The sequence below is a fragment of the Miniopterus schreibersii genome (assembly GCF_964146895.1).
Source record: "Miniopterus schreibersii genome assembly, chromosome: 6".
NCBI classification, from domain to species: Eukaryota; Metazoa; Chordata; class Mammalia; order Chiroptera; family Miniopteridae; genus Miniopterus; species Miniopterus schreibersii.
In genome coordinates, this window is record NC_138107.1 from 33,623,847 (window position 1) to 33,641,991 (window position 18,145).

Below are 18,145 nucleotides of genomic sequence, written 5' to 3' on the forward strand. Positions count from 1 at the left end.
CAAGTGTCAAGCTCAATTAAAGCTGAAGACAAGCCACTGTGTAATTTTGAGCTGCTAAAAATAAAATGTCACTTAAAAAAAAGTCACAATGGTACTTTATACCACCTTAATGAAAGAATAATTTTTTGCTCCTTACCTAAAATTTGTAAGACTGACCAAAAGCTGAAAATTATTGGTATATGTATACTACAGTTTGATAAAATAAGACAAAACATGGTAAAGACTGCTTTATTGGTGGCAGTTAGTACAAGTCAATAAATATTGATCCCCAAAGAAGAACTGTTATTTATCAGCTTACTGGTCCATAGAGATCTGAATGAACTGAACCAACTGATTGTTGGGAGGATAACTGAAGTCAACCCTGCTTCTTGGGAAGTGAAGCCATAGCCAGCTGATATATGGCATATGCTGTTCCTAAAAAATAAAAAGAACCAAAAGAAGAATTTAGAAGAAATTCTAAGATTTAAATGTATAAATCTAATATTCCAACTAAAAGTTGTAAGATAAAGGCAAGGCTGGCAATAAGATTACTTTTATGGGAACAGAAAAAAGTATGTTGATAGGTGCTGGCAAATTTTAAAATATATATATTTATTCTAGTTTCAATAATACTTAACTTCTATACAAAGTGTTAGATGCAGCACAATAATGTACTTTCCAACTTAATATGTAAAAATATTTTAAATAAGATTAAGAACATATATGAAGATTATTTCCATACTTACCCAAGATTGCCTGAGAAATGCCAATAAAGAGGTAAAAGCACACTAGCCTTCCCTAAAGTGTATTATCAATGTAAAACCAAGGAACTATAGTATATAATTTTAAAATAATCAAATTTAATGTAAGAATAGCTAATAACTAGAAATCTATTTTTAAAACTAATTACCAAAATACATAAGAAATAGTCACATTGGACAAAAAGAACATAGGACTTTATCTTAAGAAAGCCCAGTGTCACTATCTGGTGGTTGTGTTCATCCTTAAACGTCCCTTCACTGTATTCAACTCACTACAAACAAGGCACCTTGGCAAGAGCAGAGAGGCTTTGTAATTAGAGCTCAAATCCCAGCTTTTCCATACAGAAGCAATAAATATTATCTTGGGTAATTAACATAATTTCATGTTAAAATAGGACATATTATAGACTTAATACAAGGGTTACAGAAATCCATGTATGTGGCACTTTCCTATCAATAGATAAGCACACAGTAATCGCTCTAATATTGTTTTCCTTCCTACCCCAGAGAGCAATCATTCAAATTCCTAACTCTGATTATAGTATACCAATTTGTGTATTCCACTGCTAATGCTGAATAATGGACCTACCCAATCCACACACAAAAATGTCAAAGTACTCTGCCTATAGTAATAAGTACTGGTCTATACAGGTTTTGTCATAAATTGTGTACAGGATTGAGATGTAAAATGTTTTTATTGTGCATCACAGGCAAAATGTTTAAAAGCCCATTAGAAGAGAGAGGGCAGAGTGGATGTCTTTGATTCATCCAAAGGCCTACAGGGCCACCAGTGGCATAATGGAAAGTCACCTCTATCAAAAGATAATCGTCAAACTTTATTGTTATATTTTTTAGACATTAAAGTGCTCTTATACAATATGTGCCAATCATCCTCTTGAATCCTTATATGCAAAGCAATAAGATCTCAGGCTCTGGAGACAGACTGCCTGTGTTAAAATAACGACATGACACAATGCTATACAGTGGTACCTCAGTTTTCAAATGTAATCTGTTCCAGAAGACTGTTGAAGTTCTGAAAAGTTCGAAAACCAAGGGGTCAACAGCCGACAGCTAGGCCTCAGGACCTTGCACTCAGCAGAAGCTGTGTGGCATGTTCGACTTCCTAGGCATGTTTGAAAAATGAAGCATTTACTTTCAGGTTTACAGTGTTCGTAAACCGAAATGATCGTCAATGGAGAAGTTCAAAAATGGAGGTACCACTATATACAGATGATGTACTACAGAATTGTAAACTTGAAACATATGATCTTATTAATGAATGTCACCCCTATAACTTAATAATAATAAAATAATATTTCAAAAATACTGGCATAGTAAAAGCAATGAAATTGTTAATTACGCTTACTATTATTTTTCTATAAACCAAGCATTCCAAATGTCTTACCACCAACTGTAAGAATCATGGTAGCTCTATACAGGAGGGCATCAGCTACCCCACCCTTTAGATGCACTGGAATTCCATTGTCCTCCTAGGTTAAAATAATAATAATAAATAATACATGTGTTATTTGTTTCCAACTAAGTTCAAAAGACTCATTCATATAAAATTAAGTGGCTCCTGCCCTGGCTGGTGTTCTTAGTGGTTAGAGTGTCGAAAAATATTTTGAATTTCAAAATTAAAAAGAACTACAATTTTCCTGATTCTCTATTACTACTAATACTTTTAAAATAAAAACTTCTAAAGTCAACATTCTTTCTTTTAAAGTTAATGTGACCTCCAATAAAGATGTTCTTTACATGGAATATATAAAATATAAATGTTAATGCTATGAAAACATATTGAGTTCATCAATTTAATTTAAAATATCAGTAATCATCACATTTTAGATTCAGTGAAAGAGATGATTTTTTATTCTTTAAAAAAAAGAGGAAAGGGGGGGTTTGGGTTTATAACCCTAAATCATAGCCTTAGCTCCTAGTTCAGCACCTGGCACAGAGTAGATATTTAATACATCTGTTAAATATAACTATTCTATTTTTATATAGTATAGATGATCCAACTTTTTATCACTTCAAATTTTTTTTGCAAAAAAAGAGATCACAATAAACCAAAAAACTCACTGACAATCTAACTACTTACAGAGGTAAACTACTCTATCCCACTGAGTCTGTCCCTCATGAGAAAACCATAATTAACAGCATGGTACATACCCTTAAAGATTTTTTACTGCTTATACTGTCATTATCTTCTAATTTATATACCTATGTGCTTAAAATACAAAATGAGGTTATGCTATATAATGATCTACCACATATTATTTTTTGCTCACATTATCTTAAAAAGCATTTTCTTTCAGTCCATTTAAACCTACCTTGTTTCCTCTTAATGGCTACTAGCTAGCATTCCACTGTGCAAAAATATAATAATAGAGTTAGCCAGTACTCTATTTACGGGTATTTAGGTTATTGGGGTTTTCTGATATTAAAATCCCATAAAAACAGCCTTTTTCCTATTTTTAAATACTACTTTTTAAATACTATTAAATACTTTCCTATTTTTAAATACTATTTTTATGCTACTATTTTTGTAGGAACAATTCTTACAAATGGGAGTCCTAGATGATAGGGTACGTAATTTGTTCTCAATAATACTTTCAAATACCCTCTAAAATTTTTGTATCAACTATACTACTACCTAGCATGTATCAAAATACAGTGTATGAATGTACCTATCTCCCATACCTAGCTAACATAACCTATTTTAAATCTTTCTAAAATGTTGACAATTGTAGGAGGGGAGATTAGTAGCTTGTAATTTAATTTGCATTTCTAATTGACTTGTAGAAATTCTTTGTATATGAAGGACATTAACCTTTGTTATATTTTTTAAATTTGTTCTCAATTTGTTACTTGTCTTTTGTAACCATAAGTGCATTTTAAGTTTTTATGTCACCAAACCTTGCAGGTTTTCTCCTTTAAAGCTTTCTTAGAAAGCCTTCTCACTCCTACAATTGTAAGAAATATTCTCCTCTGGTGATTATAGTAGTGAATAATACTGTATTGTATACTTGAAATTTACTAAGACAGTATTTCTTAATTGCTTACACATCCACACAAGAAAATAACTACATGAAGTAACGGATGTGTTAATTAACTTGACTGTGGTAATCATAACAGATACAATAAACATCAGATTGTACACCTTAAAAAAATTAGGTACAACCTAAACATATACAATTTTTGTCCACATATCTCAACAAAATTGGTGAGAAAAAGAAGTATCTCCTGTATTTTCTTCTAATTTAAGAGGCATTTATATTTGCAATTTACCTTTTAATATACAATATAAAAGGGATGTAACTCTACTTTCTTTAAAATAACCAATTTTTCCAATACCAACTAATTGTACCCTTTCCCACTGATATAAAATAGCACGTTTAATATGTATTAAGTTTATCATATATGTACTTTTTTGTTGTTTCTGGCCCCTTTCTATGGTCTATTTGCCTATTCCTATGCAACTACCCCGCAGAGTGTCACCCAATGTAACTCCTCCAAAGAAAGTGTCCCTGACCTATATATACCCTTTTCCTCTCATTTCTTCTGCTTCCTCAAGGGCATCCTGGATACAGCAAATGCTCTGTTAACAACTCTCAATAGACAGTTTCTTATTATTCTTTTGCTAATACAACAGGATCACTAATAATCAGATATCTCCAGATTTGCTCCCTATATTATTATAAGTAACAATCTCATAAAATATTTCAATACCTGAAACAGCTTTTGTTTCTCTGGAACTTTATTTTCAAACTGCCTGCGTGAAGCAGTACTTATGGTCCTCTGCGCAATCTGACGAAGAACCTGAAATGGAAAATCCACACATATTAAACAGACTGAGGGCTTACAAAAACCTTCAAAACCAACCATGTCTTTACAATTATAGAAGGAGGAAAGTGAGGGTTAAAATATACCCAATTTGTCAGTAACAAAGTTTTAAACCAACATCCAGGTTTTCCAATTTGTTGTTCATCCTCTGCCCTTTTTATTATATTCTGCAGTCTCCAAAGACCACATTCCAGAAGCAATTCATGCTGACTCTCAGCAGAAACACAATGAAAAAAACAAAACCACTACCTTTACCTGAATTGAAACAGTACCATTATAGAATCCTTGAAGAAAACATATATATATACAAAAATAAAAAATGGTTACAAAATACATTAAGCTCAAATGTTTTCATTTAATACTCTACCATATTAAAAATCTATTACCTGATAACCTATTACAAGATAAACTAGCATAATTCCTACTTAGTTAAAATGCTTCTCTCATTACATTTCTCCTAAAAAGATTTTAATAAGGTATCTTTTTAGAAATATATATCCGTTACACGCTCAGTTGAACTAAATAATTAAACAAATACTCCATTTTCTAAAATACATTACGAAACTAGGTAAAACCTTGCTGAAGTATCACAAAAGGAAGTGATCACTGCTACTTTTTCTTTTCGAAAATTTGGGGAAATATTTCACATGCCCAAAGTCGGTGGAGGGGTGAAGGGCACTGCAGAACCTTCTGAAGGAAGCAACACTACACTTCCGCCGTGACTGCTCCTAAAAGTCCCATCCAAAACCGAACTGCTTGCTTTTTAAGCTGCCTTCTGATGCTCACAAAGCTAAGAACCACTGAAACGTAAACCCTCTCAGTGTCAGAGGCACATCTTTGAGGCTTCCGGGTATCAGAAACTTCCCACCAGGACCTTGGTTTTACTCGCATCAGAGCTACTGAACTCGTCAATGGCCCTCAAGAGTTAGGGTGCCAAGGGGCAAAAACCAAGGCTTGTCCAACCGACAACCTTCTGGTCACTGCCCCAGCCTCTCCGCTCCCTACACCAAGCGCAGCCTGGGGCCAGGGAAAAGGGAAAGCAACGTCGGGAGGAAAGGGCACGGGGCAAGGTGACTTAAGCAGCCGCCCTCCCCTCCCCCCGTCTCCCCCCTTCCCTTTCAGAACCGGCTTTTTGGTGGGTCATGGTCCCCGAGCCTCCTCTCCTAACCCTCCTGCCCCTCATCTCGACTGCAAGCCGAGAAGCTCCTCACCAGCAGATTTCGCAGCATGTTGGCTCAGTTAGTGCCCACCAACCACAACGAAACACCGGGAACTAGTAACGTCACACCGGAACCGGAACTACCTTCTGCACCTGCGCAAACGTCTAGGGCCCTAAATAGTTCCGGACCGGAGGGGGGGGCTCGCGCTCCCAACCATAGAGAGCGAATGAAAAGAGAGAGCGGCGGTACTGCCCTGGCCGCTCTAGCCAGTAGGCAGTTTCGGCCCCTGATCTCGCTCCCGACAGATCGGACGCCGTCCCCGCAGCTGGCGCCAGGGGCCGAGGCTGGGGAAAAGCGGCCGGCTTTTGAGACCAGAGACGTGGGGAGTGACGTGTTACTCTGTTAACTAGCTTAGATAAAATGAATGAGAGACCACACTATCCTAGAAAAGTAGTGTGTTTTGAAAGAGGAGGCAGTTTACAGGCTGAAAGAACACGGGGTTTTCCGAACTGGAAGCTGTTAAACTGGATGACATTAAAATTAAAAAGGATTAACTCCTCTTACGCGGTACAGTTTTCTCCATCGAAGAAACTGCTGTGAGTGCGTTATTGTTCCTTGTGCTGAGGACGTGCTGTGCAGACTTGCATCGGGATACCAATTTTTGTCTTACCTCTGGATGCTGCAGAAGTCCCCACGCAAAAAATTCTTCTACAGTGTCCCGAAATTGTGGGAGCCGCGCTCTCATTTCTCTGCCTGGGAAAACGCTGAAAAGAGGGGTACTTTTTAAAATTGGGGACAAGGAATGGGATGGCAAATCTGAACTCTTAAAAATCTTGCTGTCTCAGTCCCAGCAGGGCACTTTCCATAACTGGAGTTGTTGGTCACAGAAATTATTGTACAGATGGGCTGTCAGTGTGTCCTGCTTCTCTAATCCTACAAATGTCTTTATTCTCTGTGCCCACTCCCAAGTGTGTATAAATGCTTTATACTACAATGAAGATATTTTCATCTTTTTACAAAGTATTCTAATTAATCCAGTGTCATTTCAAGTAAGCTGATGATATATGCGTTCAGCACAGGTGAAATGTGTAGACAAAATTTCATACTAAAATTATTCCTTTTAATCTTTAGTGTTATACCCACCAAGTTACCTGTCCCCAGTTCAAGTTCTCTTCCTCACCAAGATTTATAAATAACCCAATTCATCTCTTCCCTGGATTAGGACTGAAAGCACCAGGTTTATTCCCCCATCTGCATTACATACTGTAAGTAGATCCTTGAGGACAGTTAGTTACCAGGTGCCATTAGCTGGAGCATACAGGTATTTTAAAAGTGGATTGTCTATAACTTGAACCTGTAAAAGTTGTATGTGCTTTCTTATGTTTTTTTCATTCAGTGAAACACTGTAAACTTATCAGATTTTGTGAAATTTTCACCAATCCCCATGACTGCTTAAAGGGTGTAAATTGCTAATCAACACAAAATTGATATATATTGAGTGACAGATCTGGGACACTTTATGGCTCTGTCCAAAAATAACTAAAAACTCACATAAAATAGCTCCTAAATTCAATGCAGATCCTCATTTGCATGTCAGAGTATAGCATCATTTCCCCCTCAACTGGTTCATTCCACCAGCATATAAACACATTCCCACATTAAACAAACCTCCCTTGATTTCAGTTACCATCCCATTTTTCGTATTCAAAATAAAACATGGACTTCTATTTTTATTTATTTATTTTTTTACTGCTCGTTAGGATCACCAATGGCTTCTATGTTGCCAAATAAACTGTCAATCTCAATTTTCGTCTTTACTATCTATAAGTGATATTTAACATACTAGATCACTCCCTCAAAGTATATTTCCAATTTTTTATTTGAAAATAAGCCATAAATGCAATACCCTATAACATGTATATATATACTGTAGTTTGAAATATTGTCTTAAGGAGGCTTCCATATACACTTTGAATCATTTTATTTCAGTAGCTGCTACTTCGTTTCCTCATCCTCTCAATCTCTAAATTTGAGAATACCAAGTATTTTTATTTACATTTGTACCTTTTGTGGTTCCATCCAATGCCATGAAACACCATGTGTGCGCCAACAACTCTTCACCCTGACATCTCCACTTAGATGTCTGATGGGCATCTCAAACTTACAACCAAAATGGAATTCTTTACACTCATTTCCAAGTGTTCTCTGCAATTTTCATTTCAAGCCTCAGAATGTTAGCTGCACCTTCAAAATACCTGAATCTGACTTCTCATCTCCACCGCTACTACTCACCGAGCCAAGGCATCATCTCTTGCCTGCACTACTGCAAAAGCTTTTTTTAATGAGTATCCCTACTTCTGCTCTTACACTGTTTATCTTCCACATAGCAGTGATCCTTTTAAGAACTGATAAGCATTCCCTAATGCCTTTTCTCAAAACTCAGTCCACCTACAGCTGTTGACCTGCCAGCTATTTACTACTTATTTAAGCTTTTTATCATGAACAGAAAAAATAATTCACTGGGTGGTATTTTTTAGTTGCACTGTGCAAGTGAAGCCTATCACCAGTCAAGCACTGCCCACAAAGAGAAAGCTTTCAATTATTCTTTGGGGTCCATTCATATATGATAGATTGTTGAGACTAGCCATATATACAAGCAAAGTCACCTACATAAACAAGAGAAAACAAAAATAGCACCAACAAAAATCAGTGTGAACAGTATAAAAAGCAAAAATACAGGGGTGGGCAAAAGCAGGTTTACAGTTGTGAGTACACGAGTTTATTCTTGTATTATTATTGTATTATTTGTATTACAACTGTAAACCTACTTTTGCACACCCCTGTATGTATACATCCATATATGTCCTCAAAAAATATTAGTATGTTTTACAGAATAAACATAAATGTTTTAGAAATAAAAAAGGGAGTCTTAGAAATTACAAATATATATTACATATATACATATATAATTCAATGGAAAGATAATGTTGGAAGATGAAAATGAAGAAATCTAGGAAGAGAGACAACAGTGTCAAAACAACTGGAGAAAAAGAGAAGAAAATGAAGCATCAGTGAAGGAGGTCCAATATCTGACTAGGATAAAATCAGATTTTTCAGGAACAACAATAAAAGCTAGAAGAGAGTGGAACGATGCCTTCAAAACTTTGAGGGAAAGTTACTTTTAACTTAAAATTGTACATGTAGTCACCCTAGCCAGTTTTTCTCAGTGGTTAGAGCATCAGCCTACAGACTGAAGGGTCCCAGGATCGATGGCAGCCGAGGGCACTACCTCGATTGCAGGCTTGATCCCTGGCCCGTTGGGGTGAGTGTGGTGGCAACCAGTTGATGTGTCTCTCTCACATCATTTCTCTCTCTCCCCCTTCCACTCTCTCTAAAAAGCAATAGAAAAAATATCCTTGGGTGAGGATTAAAAAAAAAATTATACATGTAGTCAAACTATAGATGAAATGTGAGAGTAGAATAAGAACATTTTAGACGTGTTTAGACATGTGAGGACTCAGGAAACTTGCCTCTCATATACCACTTCTTGGGAAGATTTAACTGTCGTAAGAAGTGCTCCAGTAAACAAGAGAGTAAACTAGGAGACAGCAGATCCAACAGAGGGTGACAAAAGGAAGCCATGGGACAATGGCTGTGAGGCTAGACAAGAAAACAACCAGCACAAACTGGCACAGAAGACAAATGCAGAATAGACCTCTCTAGTGAAGAGAACCTAGCAAAACAGACCGAGAAGTTGGAAAAAAATTTAAGACATGTTTCCAGTCCAGCTAGGAGTGGCTCAGCTGTTGAGCATCGACCTAGGTCCAGGAGATCGCAATTCAATTCCCGGTCAGGGCGCGTGCCCTGGTTGCAGGCTCAATGCCCAGGCTGGGGCATGCAGGAGGCAGCTGATCAATGACTCTCCCTCATTATTGATATTTCTCTCTCTCCCTCTCCCTTCCTCTCTCTGAAATCGGTAAAGATATATTAAAAAAAAAAAGACATTTCCAGCAAGTTATGTGTTAAAAATGAGATTATTAATTGCCAAAAAAATGAAATTGCGCAAAATATAACCATGGTGCACTGCTTTGTGCTACAGTATACAGTATAATTAAACAATAGCTAATGCATTTAGTAAATATTATGACAATTATAATAGGGAGAAGGGAAGGTATATGTGTTAGAGAGCTGAATTATCTGGTAACATCAAGATAATATCTAAAAGTGTTAAATTAAGCAATTGTAGAATAGGCATATTATTTAGATACACTAAGGTAAATACCAAAATAAACAACTTTTGGAGTCAAAATGATTGTCTCTGGAAGGTAAAGTAAGTTGGGACTACTGTTTTTCATCAAAGGCATTTAAGTTTTTTTAACTGTACATTACTTTGATAAAATTTACAGATATATAAAAGCAACTAAGGTCACTACGGTATTGTTAATTTTGAAATTTCAAATGACATTAGGGGAAATGTAACTTTTATATTTATTGAATGGGGCATGGGCTACAAAGAGGCTCTAAAACACTTTACTAGATCATCCAAACTCTACAACAAACATTTTTGAGAAACTCTATAACGAAATTATTGAGAAAGCACTTCCTTACTCCCTCCTCTACCTTCCCTCAAAGTAATCACGTTCACAAGAACAAAACTGCAGTTTAACCAACAAAGGAAGGTACTGCAATTCTAAGGCAGTGTTTCCATGAAGACAGGAGGTGAACAGACTGAACAGCATTCATTAACCCTACCTCTCAGCGACTCCTTTCCTAGTCTGGCGTTTCATTTCCTGTGTGCTCCGCTCACTTTATTATTTTCATCATCCTTGCCTCTCTAAGCCACATCTTCATTTGCTATTTATTAGACATGTCTCAAGATCTAATATGAAATTTAGCCCATCTGTCTATAACTCAGGTGACAATTTGACCACTTCCTGGTAAGAACAGATGTTACTCAATAATACAGATAATCTTGCAGTTAATGCTGTCAGTGATTAATATACTACATATATATGGCAATCAACTCTAGGCATGAAAATCTAAAACTCTGGACTCACTGACCCTGAGCTAAAATTTAATGCTAAACATTAGCAACAACCCCAGGGCACTGTTATTTTAGGAAAACACTTGAACATAGCAAAATTAATTTTGTTTGTTTTTATTAATACAGAACATACTAACAGAAAGTTATCTTTTAACATAATCAAGGTTACAAATAAACTTATTAACCAATAAATAACATTCACTTGACTCTCCTCTTGGTTGCATATATCTCTATTTATTATACAGTTAATTTTACCAATTTATTTTTAAACTGCCTTATTATTTCAATGGAATTTCTTAGCTTTTACTTATTAAATAATTCCTTCAACTGAGAAACTTCATATATCAAAATACTTCCTACAAGTTAATGCATTCTTCAATGCCTTCTATTTAACCCAGGTGTCTTAAAATGCAACATAATTCTTTGAAAGTTGAATATTACATTAATGTTTCCAAAAGATGAGTCTAAAGCCCATAAGAAATGTTTCCTCTCTTCCCCCATGCTTTACAGAGGCCACATGAATGTTCCACATTCTTCATATTTACACAACAGGAATCCCTTAGAGCTCAATGGCAGGAGACAGAAGAAACTGAAGCAATCAATTACTTATAAAATAGATAAAACTCCCAATACATTTTAAGATTCCATCTTCACCACAGATAAGAAAGTGCTGGAAGGGCTCAACTCTTCTTTAGCAGCACCACTGGTCCCCCAATTAGAAAAAGGGATGCAGGACAGCAGTCTTCCTTAAACAGAACAAACTCAATCTGGAAAACTGACAGGAACCCCTCTCCCCCAATGATGTATCCCAGAAGATCAACGGCCATGTGTAAGATGGTCAATTAACAGAACAAATAATCATATTCTGAACGACTGACAAAACAAAGACTATTTTTAGACAAAGAATACCCTATGCACTCAGAAATTTCCGGATAATCATACATTAAGTACCTCATGCAAGTAATATTCTATCAGTTAAAAGTCACGTTGTACAAAACTTAAGTGTGGCACAATTTTACTATTAACCATTACATTATTTTTTTTGTTTTTGTTTGTTTTTTAAAAAAAACATTAATCAAAATTGATACATTATCCAGACCTTTAGATTTAACCCTTTGCGGTCGTTTGTCTACTCTCAGCCACCAAAGCATTTTTACCATTCCAGTCGTATGTCTACTCTCAGCCACCAAAGCTTTTTTACCGTTCCGGTCGTATGTCTGCTCTCAGCCACCACATCAAGGAACCGTATGGATCTTAACTCTATTCATTCATGTATCAGTTCATAATTTCTCTGAAAGCTCTTAATTCCGACCAGTACGACACCCATGTCCAAATTTAATACGACTGCAAAGGGTTAAAATATAGCTGAAGGAAACCATTACAAACTCTAAATAAACAGGCATTCTTGTATACAAACAATGAGTAAAAAAAAAAAAGCATTTTCAATGTGATTAAGCTCTCTAATTAAGACATACATTTTCATGAATGTGGAAAAATAAGTTTACATTCAAGAATAAGTTCCCTAGCAAACAAATTACAGTATTTATTCAATAAGGAATATTAAAATAATTCCAGTTAATAGAAAATACAACCACTTCAACCATATAAATTATAATTTATCAGGTACATATTCAAAAATTTCCAGAATTTATTAGGAAATTTAAAGAACCTCTTTTTAAAATAGGTCTTAGGCCTGGCCAAGTTCAGTTGGTTGGAGCGTTGACCTGTACACCAAAAGGTTGCAGGTTTGATTCCTGGTCAGGGCACATACCTAGGTTGCAGGTTTGATCCCTGATCGGGGCATGGATGGGAGGTGACAGATCAATGTTTCTCTCTCCTCTCTCTCTCTACTTTCCTCTCTCTCTAAAATCAATTTTTTAAAAAAACATATCCTTGGGTGAGAATTAAATACATATATATATAAAAAATATGTCTTAGGAAAACCAACAAAAGCAATAGGTGCATTAACTTGAATTAACTAAAGAATGTGCATACACATCCATATTTGACCTATATTCAAAAATTGAATGAAATATAGAGGAAATAAAGGTTACTATTTTCCAAAAGTTCTGTAATGTAATATTAGTACTTAAGTCAAAACACTTACCTGCAAAATATAAACAGCTTGAGGTATTTCCATGATCACATGTAAAAACATTGGGGTTCCTGATTGCAACATCTTAACCAAATGGAAAGAGGAATTTTAAATTCTCCTACCTGACCTCTTCAGACAGGAGCATAAATTTATATGCTAGACAAGGTAAGTAACACTTCAAAGGTGAAATCAAAACTAAGCTTGACAAAGAATTGTATTGGATAAATTAAATACATGAATTACCTCACCAAAGATGGTACTTTAAGCCTTTACACACGACACATGAAAATGATGCAGTGTTTTATTTAGATTTGGTCTTTCTTCATCTTTTCGTAACTCTGAATCCTGAAAGGTTAGCAAGTCATTATACTCAAACATCTTGTAATCCTTCTTTTTACACAATAGGCACACATATACAGCACATATGTCAATATAATATTTATCAACACAGCAGAAACATTTGAGCAGTAGACATATTTCACATGATAGAGGCTCTATGCATCATATGGCCTGTCTCAACAAAAAGCAAACATTAGAATGCACTTCAGCAGTTACAATGCTGACATGATCAATAAAGCTAATTTGTTTTATACCCGTCATATATTTTCGTAAGTCATCCATAGGAAAGAAGCAAAGGACAAAGACTGTTTTTTAAATAAAAAGTTATGTGCCAACTTCAAAAATGACATACTAACCAGACATCGGCATTCAAAAGCTAGGTTGACTAGAACTGGCCTTGATGTACATGCGGTAAATTTGTCTTCAGAATGTAAAATTAAATGGTAATGTCAGCAGTATTACTACTGTTTCTATATTTATGATTAATTACTAGCAGTACAACTCCCAGAAGGAAGGAGATGGATCCAGTGGCAATGTAAGCAATCCCCAAAAATGGATTTTTTCCTCCCATCCATGAAATAGTGCTTAAGATCATCCGTTTTCGTCCATCAAAAGAATGTACAGGGTAATCTGAAGAGTGAATAGGAAAACTTTTCCATGTTTAGTGACTTGATTTTTAAAATACACCTTAGAAAGTTAGCATTTAATTGCTTATAATTCATTGGCATAATTCTATGATACACAGACACCTTACTCATATGTTCTGAATCATAAAATAATTGTGTATTTTTTACCTTGAATGTTAGTAGTAAAAGCCAATACAGCTTGTGAGCAAAAACAACCAAATTTAACAGTTATGTTGTTTCTCAGGTACTTGTGCTCTCATTACACAGGAGGGGGAAAATACCACAAAGAAACGTAATGTGAAAAAATATTTCGAATAAATAGCAGTTAAACCCTTAAAGGAAGAGGAGGTTGACAGACCAAGAGGTAAGAAAAGAATGAAGGCATCAAAGGTCTCTGTGAACTCAAAGAGCACGTGTAGCAAGAGTATAATTAAGAGAATATGAGAGGACTCCCCATAGGGTGAAAAAGCATGATACTGAAGTTTAAACTTGCTGATTTGGAGTAATGATAAAACACATTATGTGACACACAGAGATGATGGCTACAACAACATGGAAGTGAAAGGTGGATTGTTAAAAATATTTAAGAAACAAGGCACCAGTATATTAGATGAGCTACCTACAGAGACCAGTTCTAGGGTTTTATAAACAGGTCAGAAAAAAAAAACAGAACTAAGTCCTTATGTAAAAGGTTTACAACCTTTTCGAAAGCATCTTTGAATCAAGTATTAGGCCCCATCTGTTTCTCTGGGCTTCTGCAACTCTCCAAATGACTCCACATGGCAGGCTCAGCTCTACTAGTTTCTTAAATCAGTTTACATTGATTGAGGTAGGAATGATTATAAGAGCTTTAACTAACCCAGAGCTCTGAGATATGTAGTCTCAAGTCACCCATGCTAGTATCTCTTAGTATCACAAACCTAAAAAAAAATGGACTTCTGCCTTAATTCTAATATCTAGTTCCTACTTTATACTTAACCCTTGATGTTCTGCAGGCCAGTCTTGTCAATCTTCAATATATCCTGCATTCTCCTGACAGTTCTCCTCTAGATTCCTGGGATGCAAATTGTCAACTAAGAATTCCAAATGCTCCAAAGACTTTTCTTTCTTGTACTCTAGACTTCAGGTTTGGATACTGTTGATATAGCTGTCCTTTACTTTGGCAACAGTTTCAGGATAATGTTCTTTCTACTAGCACCTGAACTGGGTCTGTCTTCCCAAAATTGCTCCTATGTGGACCTTAGTTTCAAAAACGTGGTCACTTTTGCCCAGCCGGCATGGCTCAGCTGTTGAGCATAACCTAAAATCCAGGATATCGTGGTTCAATTCCTGGTCATGGCACATGCCCGGGTTTTGGGCTTGATCCCCAGTGGGGGTCGTGCAGGAGGCAGCCAATAGAGATTAAAAAATGCAATGACTTTGTTTTGACTAAAAGGTAGTGCTCAAAATTTCCACCTTGGGAAAAACCGCATTTAGGCTGATATGGATTGTTCTAAACTAGCTAGGGATGCAGCCTATAGTGGTAATTGACCTTTGGGGTCAACAGCTTGATCAACTCTTCTACTTATTTCCTATGTAATCTCAGGCAAGTTACTTAAATGCTCTATGTTCCTATATTCCTGTCTACAACACAAAGATAACTATCTCATAAAGCTTGAATTAAGTAAAATAATTCATGAAAAGTACTTAGTACAATGTTGACATAAAATGAAATAAATTATATTTATCAGCACTGAAAATTACATCTAAATTATTAATGTGGCAAAATACAGCTAATGATAAAAATGTTTTGGTACTATGAACAGAGCAATAGTTAGAAACAGTTATGTTGATATGAATTAACATATCCGCTGATTTTTATATATAAAAGTATATATTAAAACAGCCAGTACCACCAACACTTATTATTACGTACATTCACTGGCCTTCCCATTCAGCTCAGTTACAATCACCCATGTAAAAATATCTAGCTTACTAGTAAATCCAGAACCTACAGTTTAAATAATTTTACCAAATAATATGCTTAAACCCTAGTACAAAGTATATTACTAGGGTTTAAGCATATTATTTGGTAAATTTTATAATTTTAAGATATTTCTGGAAGGTATAAATTAAAAGATACTTTCCTATGCATACACTCTTATAAAAATGCAGAGATCAAAACTCAAACACAAAGTAGCATACCACATAACTAAGATATGGCTGGACTACACTCCTGTCAAATTCTATGAATCTGTGCACATGGCCAAAAAAGGATACTGTATGTGATATTCAAATAGTATTCTCCAGCTGGTAACGTTGGATGTAAATCACTTTTCCGCTCTATAAGACGATATAACTTACGAAAAGTAGGTAATGCTGCAGTACGCATCCAAACAATAAAATCCTCATTTATGAACCCACTATTATCTTCATCAAAATCCAGCATGTAAACTGGTTTAACCCAGTTTACTGGCTTTGTTGTACCTTAAAAAGGAGGGGTGGGAGTGGGGGAGACAAAAATAGTCTATTCTATTAAGAGTTTAACTGAAAATTCACACTCTAATAAAACAAAACTATGCAATAAACCATCAGAATACTTTTCTCATTTTCAAAGGTATAAATACATTCATATTCTAAGGAAGTCTTAAGTCTAGAGAAACTAATTTCTTATGTAACAACTTAACATAATTACAAAGATTTGATATCTCAATTAAGAGAACACTAAAAGTAGGCTATTCAGTATATACCAAAAGGCAGATAATTTAATGCAAAGATATAATGGTATAAAACATTACATTGTGAAATTAAGGAGATATAGAAGCAAAAGTAAACTTGGATTTATAATTACAATAAATAACAGGTTTGTTTAAAAGAAACTTTGCTGCAGTTTTAAAAGATTATGGCTGAAATGCTTATAATACCAAAGAAATTCAAGATTAAAAGTTTACAATTCCTTTATGATTTCAGTACATTAGAACAGATTACATAATTTTACCCTACTATATATGAAGTTAAGAAAAGCAGTTGCTCTTTAAAAAGCATAAACTGTCTTAAGATTCTAAAGTTAAAAAATTTTAGGTACTTTTTATTAAAACTCCTTGCTTATATTATGTTTTAAAAAGATATCAGTAATATTTTACCTTCAAATCGGTCTTTTAGGGAGCCTTTTCCAGGGGGATTTCTGAATTTCACATTTTTATCTGTCCACCAAGCAATACCTTTCTTTTTCAAAGGAATTGGGATAGAAGAAGATCCATTGACAACCAGAAGCAATTCTAATGTATCTAAACACAAGAAAAGGAAGATATTAATACTGAAAATGCATAATATCTACTTTATGAGAAATGAGGATCTGGTATTTGCTCCCAAAAGTGGTGGTAACAGAGAAGGCATATAATGTACATTTGCTCTTGATTATTTATATGTGAATTAACTATTATAACTTTATAATCCTAGGTGGACTTCTCTTCCCTCAATAGAGTTCTAGGTTACTTTCCTATATGGCTAACTGATATGTGATAAGGTCAAATGTTTTAATATTAACACAAATAAAATAATATGCAAGGTAAATCTGCCTCTCCTCCTTTCTTTGAAAAAATGCATTCCTAAATAGCTTCTGATTTATCCATTTCTCTATCTGCAGTGTCCAATATGGTTGCCAGTGGTTACATAGCTACAGAGCCTTTGAAATTATGGCTGCTCCAAATGAATATTTTGTAAATGTATATAATATACATCAGGTATGAAAGACTTAGTACAAAAAATAGAATATAAAATATCTCATTAGTAACTTTTATATAATGTATATCACATGCTGAAATGATAATGTTTTGGGCATATTAAGTTCAATAAAATATATTATTAAAATTAATTTCACAACCTCTCCAACATTTGTTACTGCTTGTCATGTTGATAATAGCCACTCTAACAGGTGTGAGGTGGTATCTCATTGTAGTTTTGATTTGCATTCCCGATAGCTAGTAAAGTTGAGCATCTTTTCATATACCTATTGGCCATTTGTATGTCTTCTTGGGAGAAGTGTCTGTTCAGGTCCTCTGCCCATTTTTTAATTGGATTGTTTATGTTTTTGTTGTTGAGTTGTATGAGTTTTTTATTTATTTTGGATATTAACCCCTTATCAGAGCAAATATCTCCTATTGTTTGCAAATCTTTTCCCATTCAGTTGGTTGCCTTTTTGTTTTGTTGATGGTTTCTTTTGCTGTGCAGAGCTTTTCATTTGATAGAAAAGAACCCTTATTCACTGCTGGTGGGAATGTAAACTGGTACAGCCACTATGGAAAAATAGTATGGAG

The 18,145-nt window shown here is 35.1% G+C and overlaps 2 protein-coding genes across 2 annotated transcripts in view; both read right to left on the reverse strand.

Annotated features, from left to right (window-relative positions):
• Positions 1–212: 212 nt before the first annotated feature.
• Positions 213–5,896, reverse strand: COX7A2 (cytochrome c oxidase subunit 7A2). The gene is made up of 4 exons (XM_081141631.1): positions 5,798–5,896; positions 4,473–4,562; positions 2,146–2,230; positions 213–414 (listed from the first exon to the last, which is right to left on the reverse strand). The coding sequence occupies exons 1-4, from the start codon at positions 5,813–5,815 to the stop codon at positions 356–358; spliced, it is 252 nt and encodes an 83-aa protein (XP_080997757.1). The 5' UTR covers positions 5,816–5,896; the 3' UTR covers positions 213–355.
• A 5,458-nt stretch (positions 5,897–11,354) lies between these two features.
• TMEM30A (transmembrane protein 30A) overlaps positions 11,355–18,145 on the reverse strand; it is a 33,103-nt gene continuing 26,312 nt past the window's right edge. Inside the window, exons 5-7 of the mRNA XM_081141325.1 lie at positions 16,973–17,116; positions 16,110–16,316; positions 11,355–13,854 (exon numbers count right to left, since the gene is read on the reverse strand). Of these exons, the coding sequence (XP_080997451.1) occupies positions 13,661–13,854; positions 16,110–16,316; positions 16,973–17,116 (545 nt within the window). The 3' untranslated portion in view covers positions 11,355–13,660. The remainder of the gene's footprint in view (positions 13,855–16,109; positions 16,317–16,972; positions 17,117–18,145) is intronic.

Bases quoted from the DNA above. Each gene is read 5' to 3' on its own strand.
- COX7A2 (XM_081141631.1), bottom strand. The intron at 2,231-4,472 runs GTATTGAAATAT...ATTTTAACCTAG, and splicing joins AGAAACAAAAGCTGTTTCAG to GAGGACAATGGAATTCCAGT. The intron at 415-2,145 runs GTAAGACATTTG...TTTATTTTTTAG, and splicing joins CATGATTCTTACAGTTGGTG to GAACAGCATATGCCATATAT.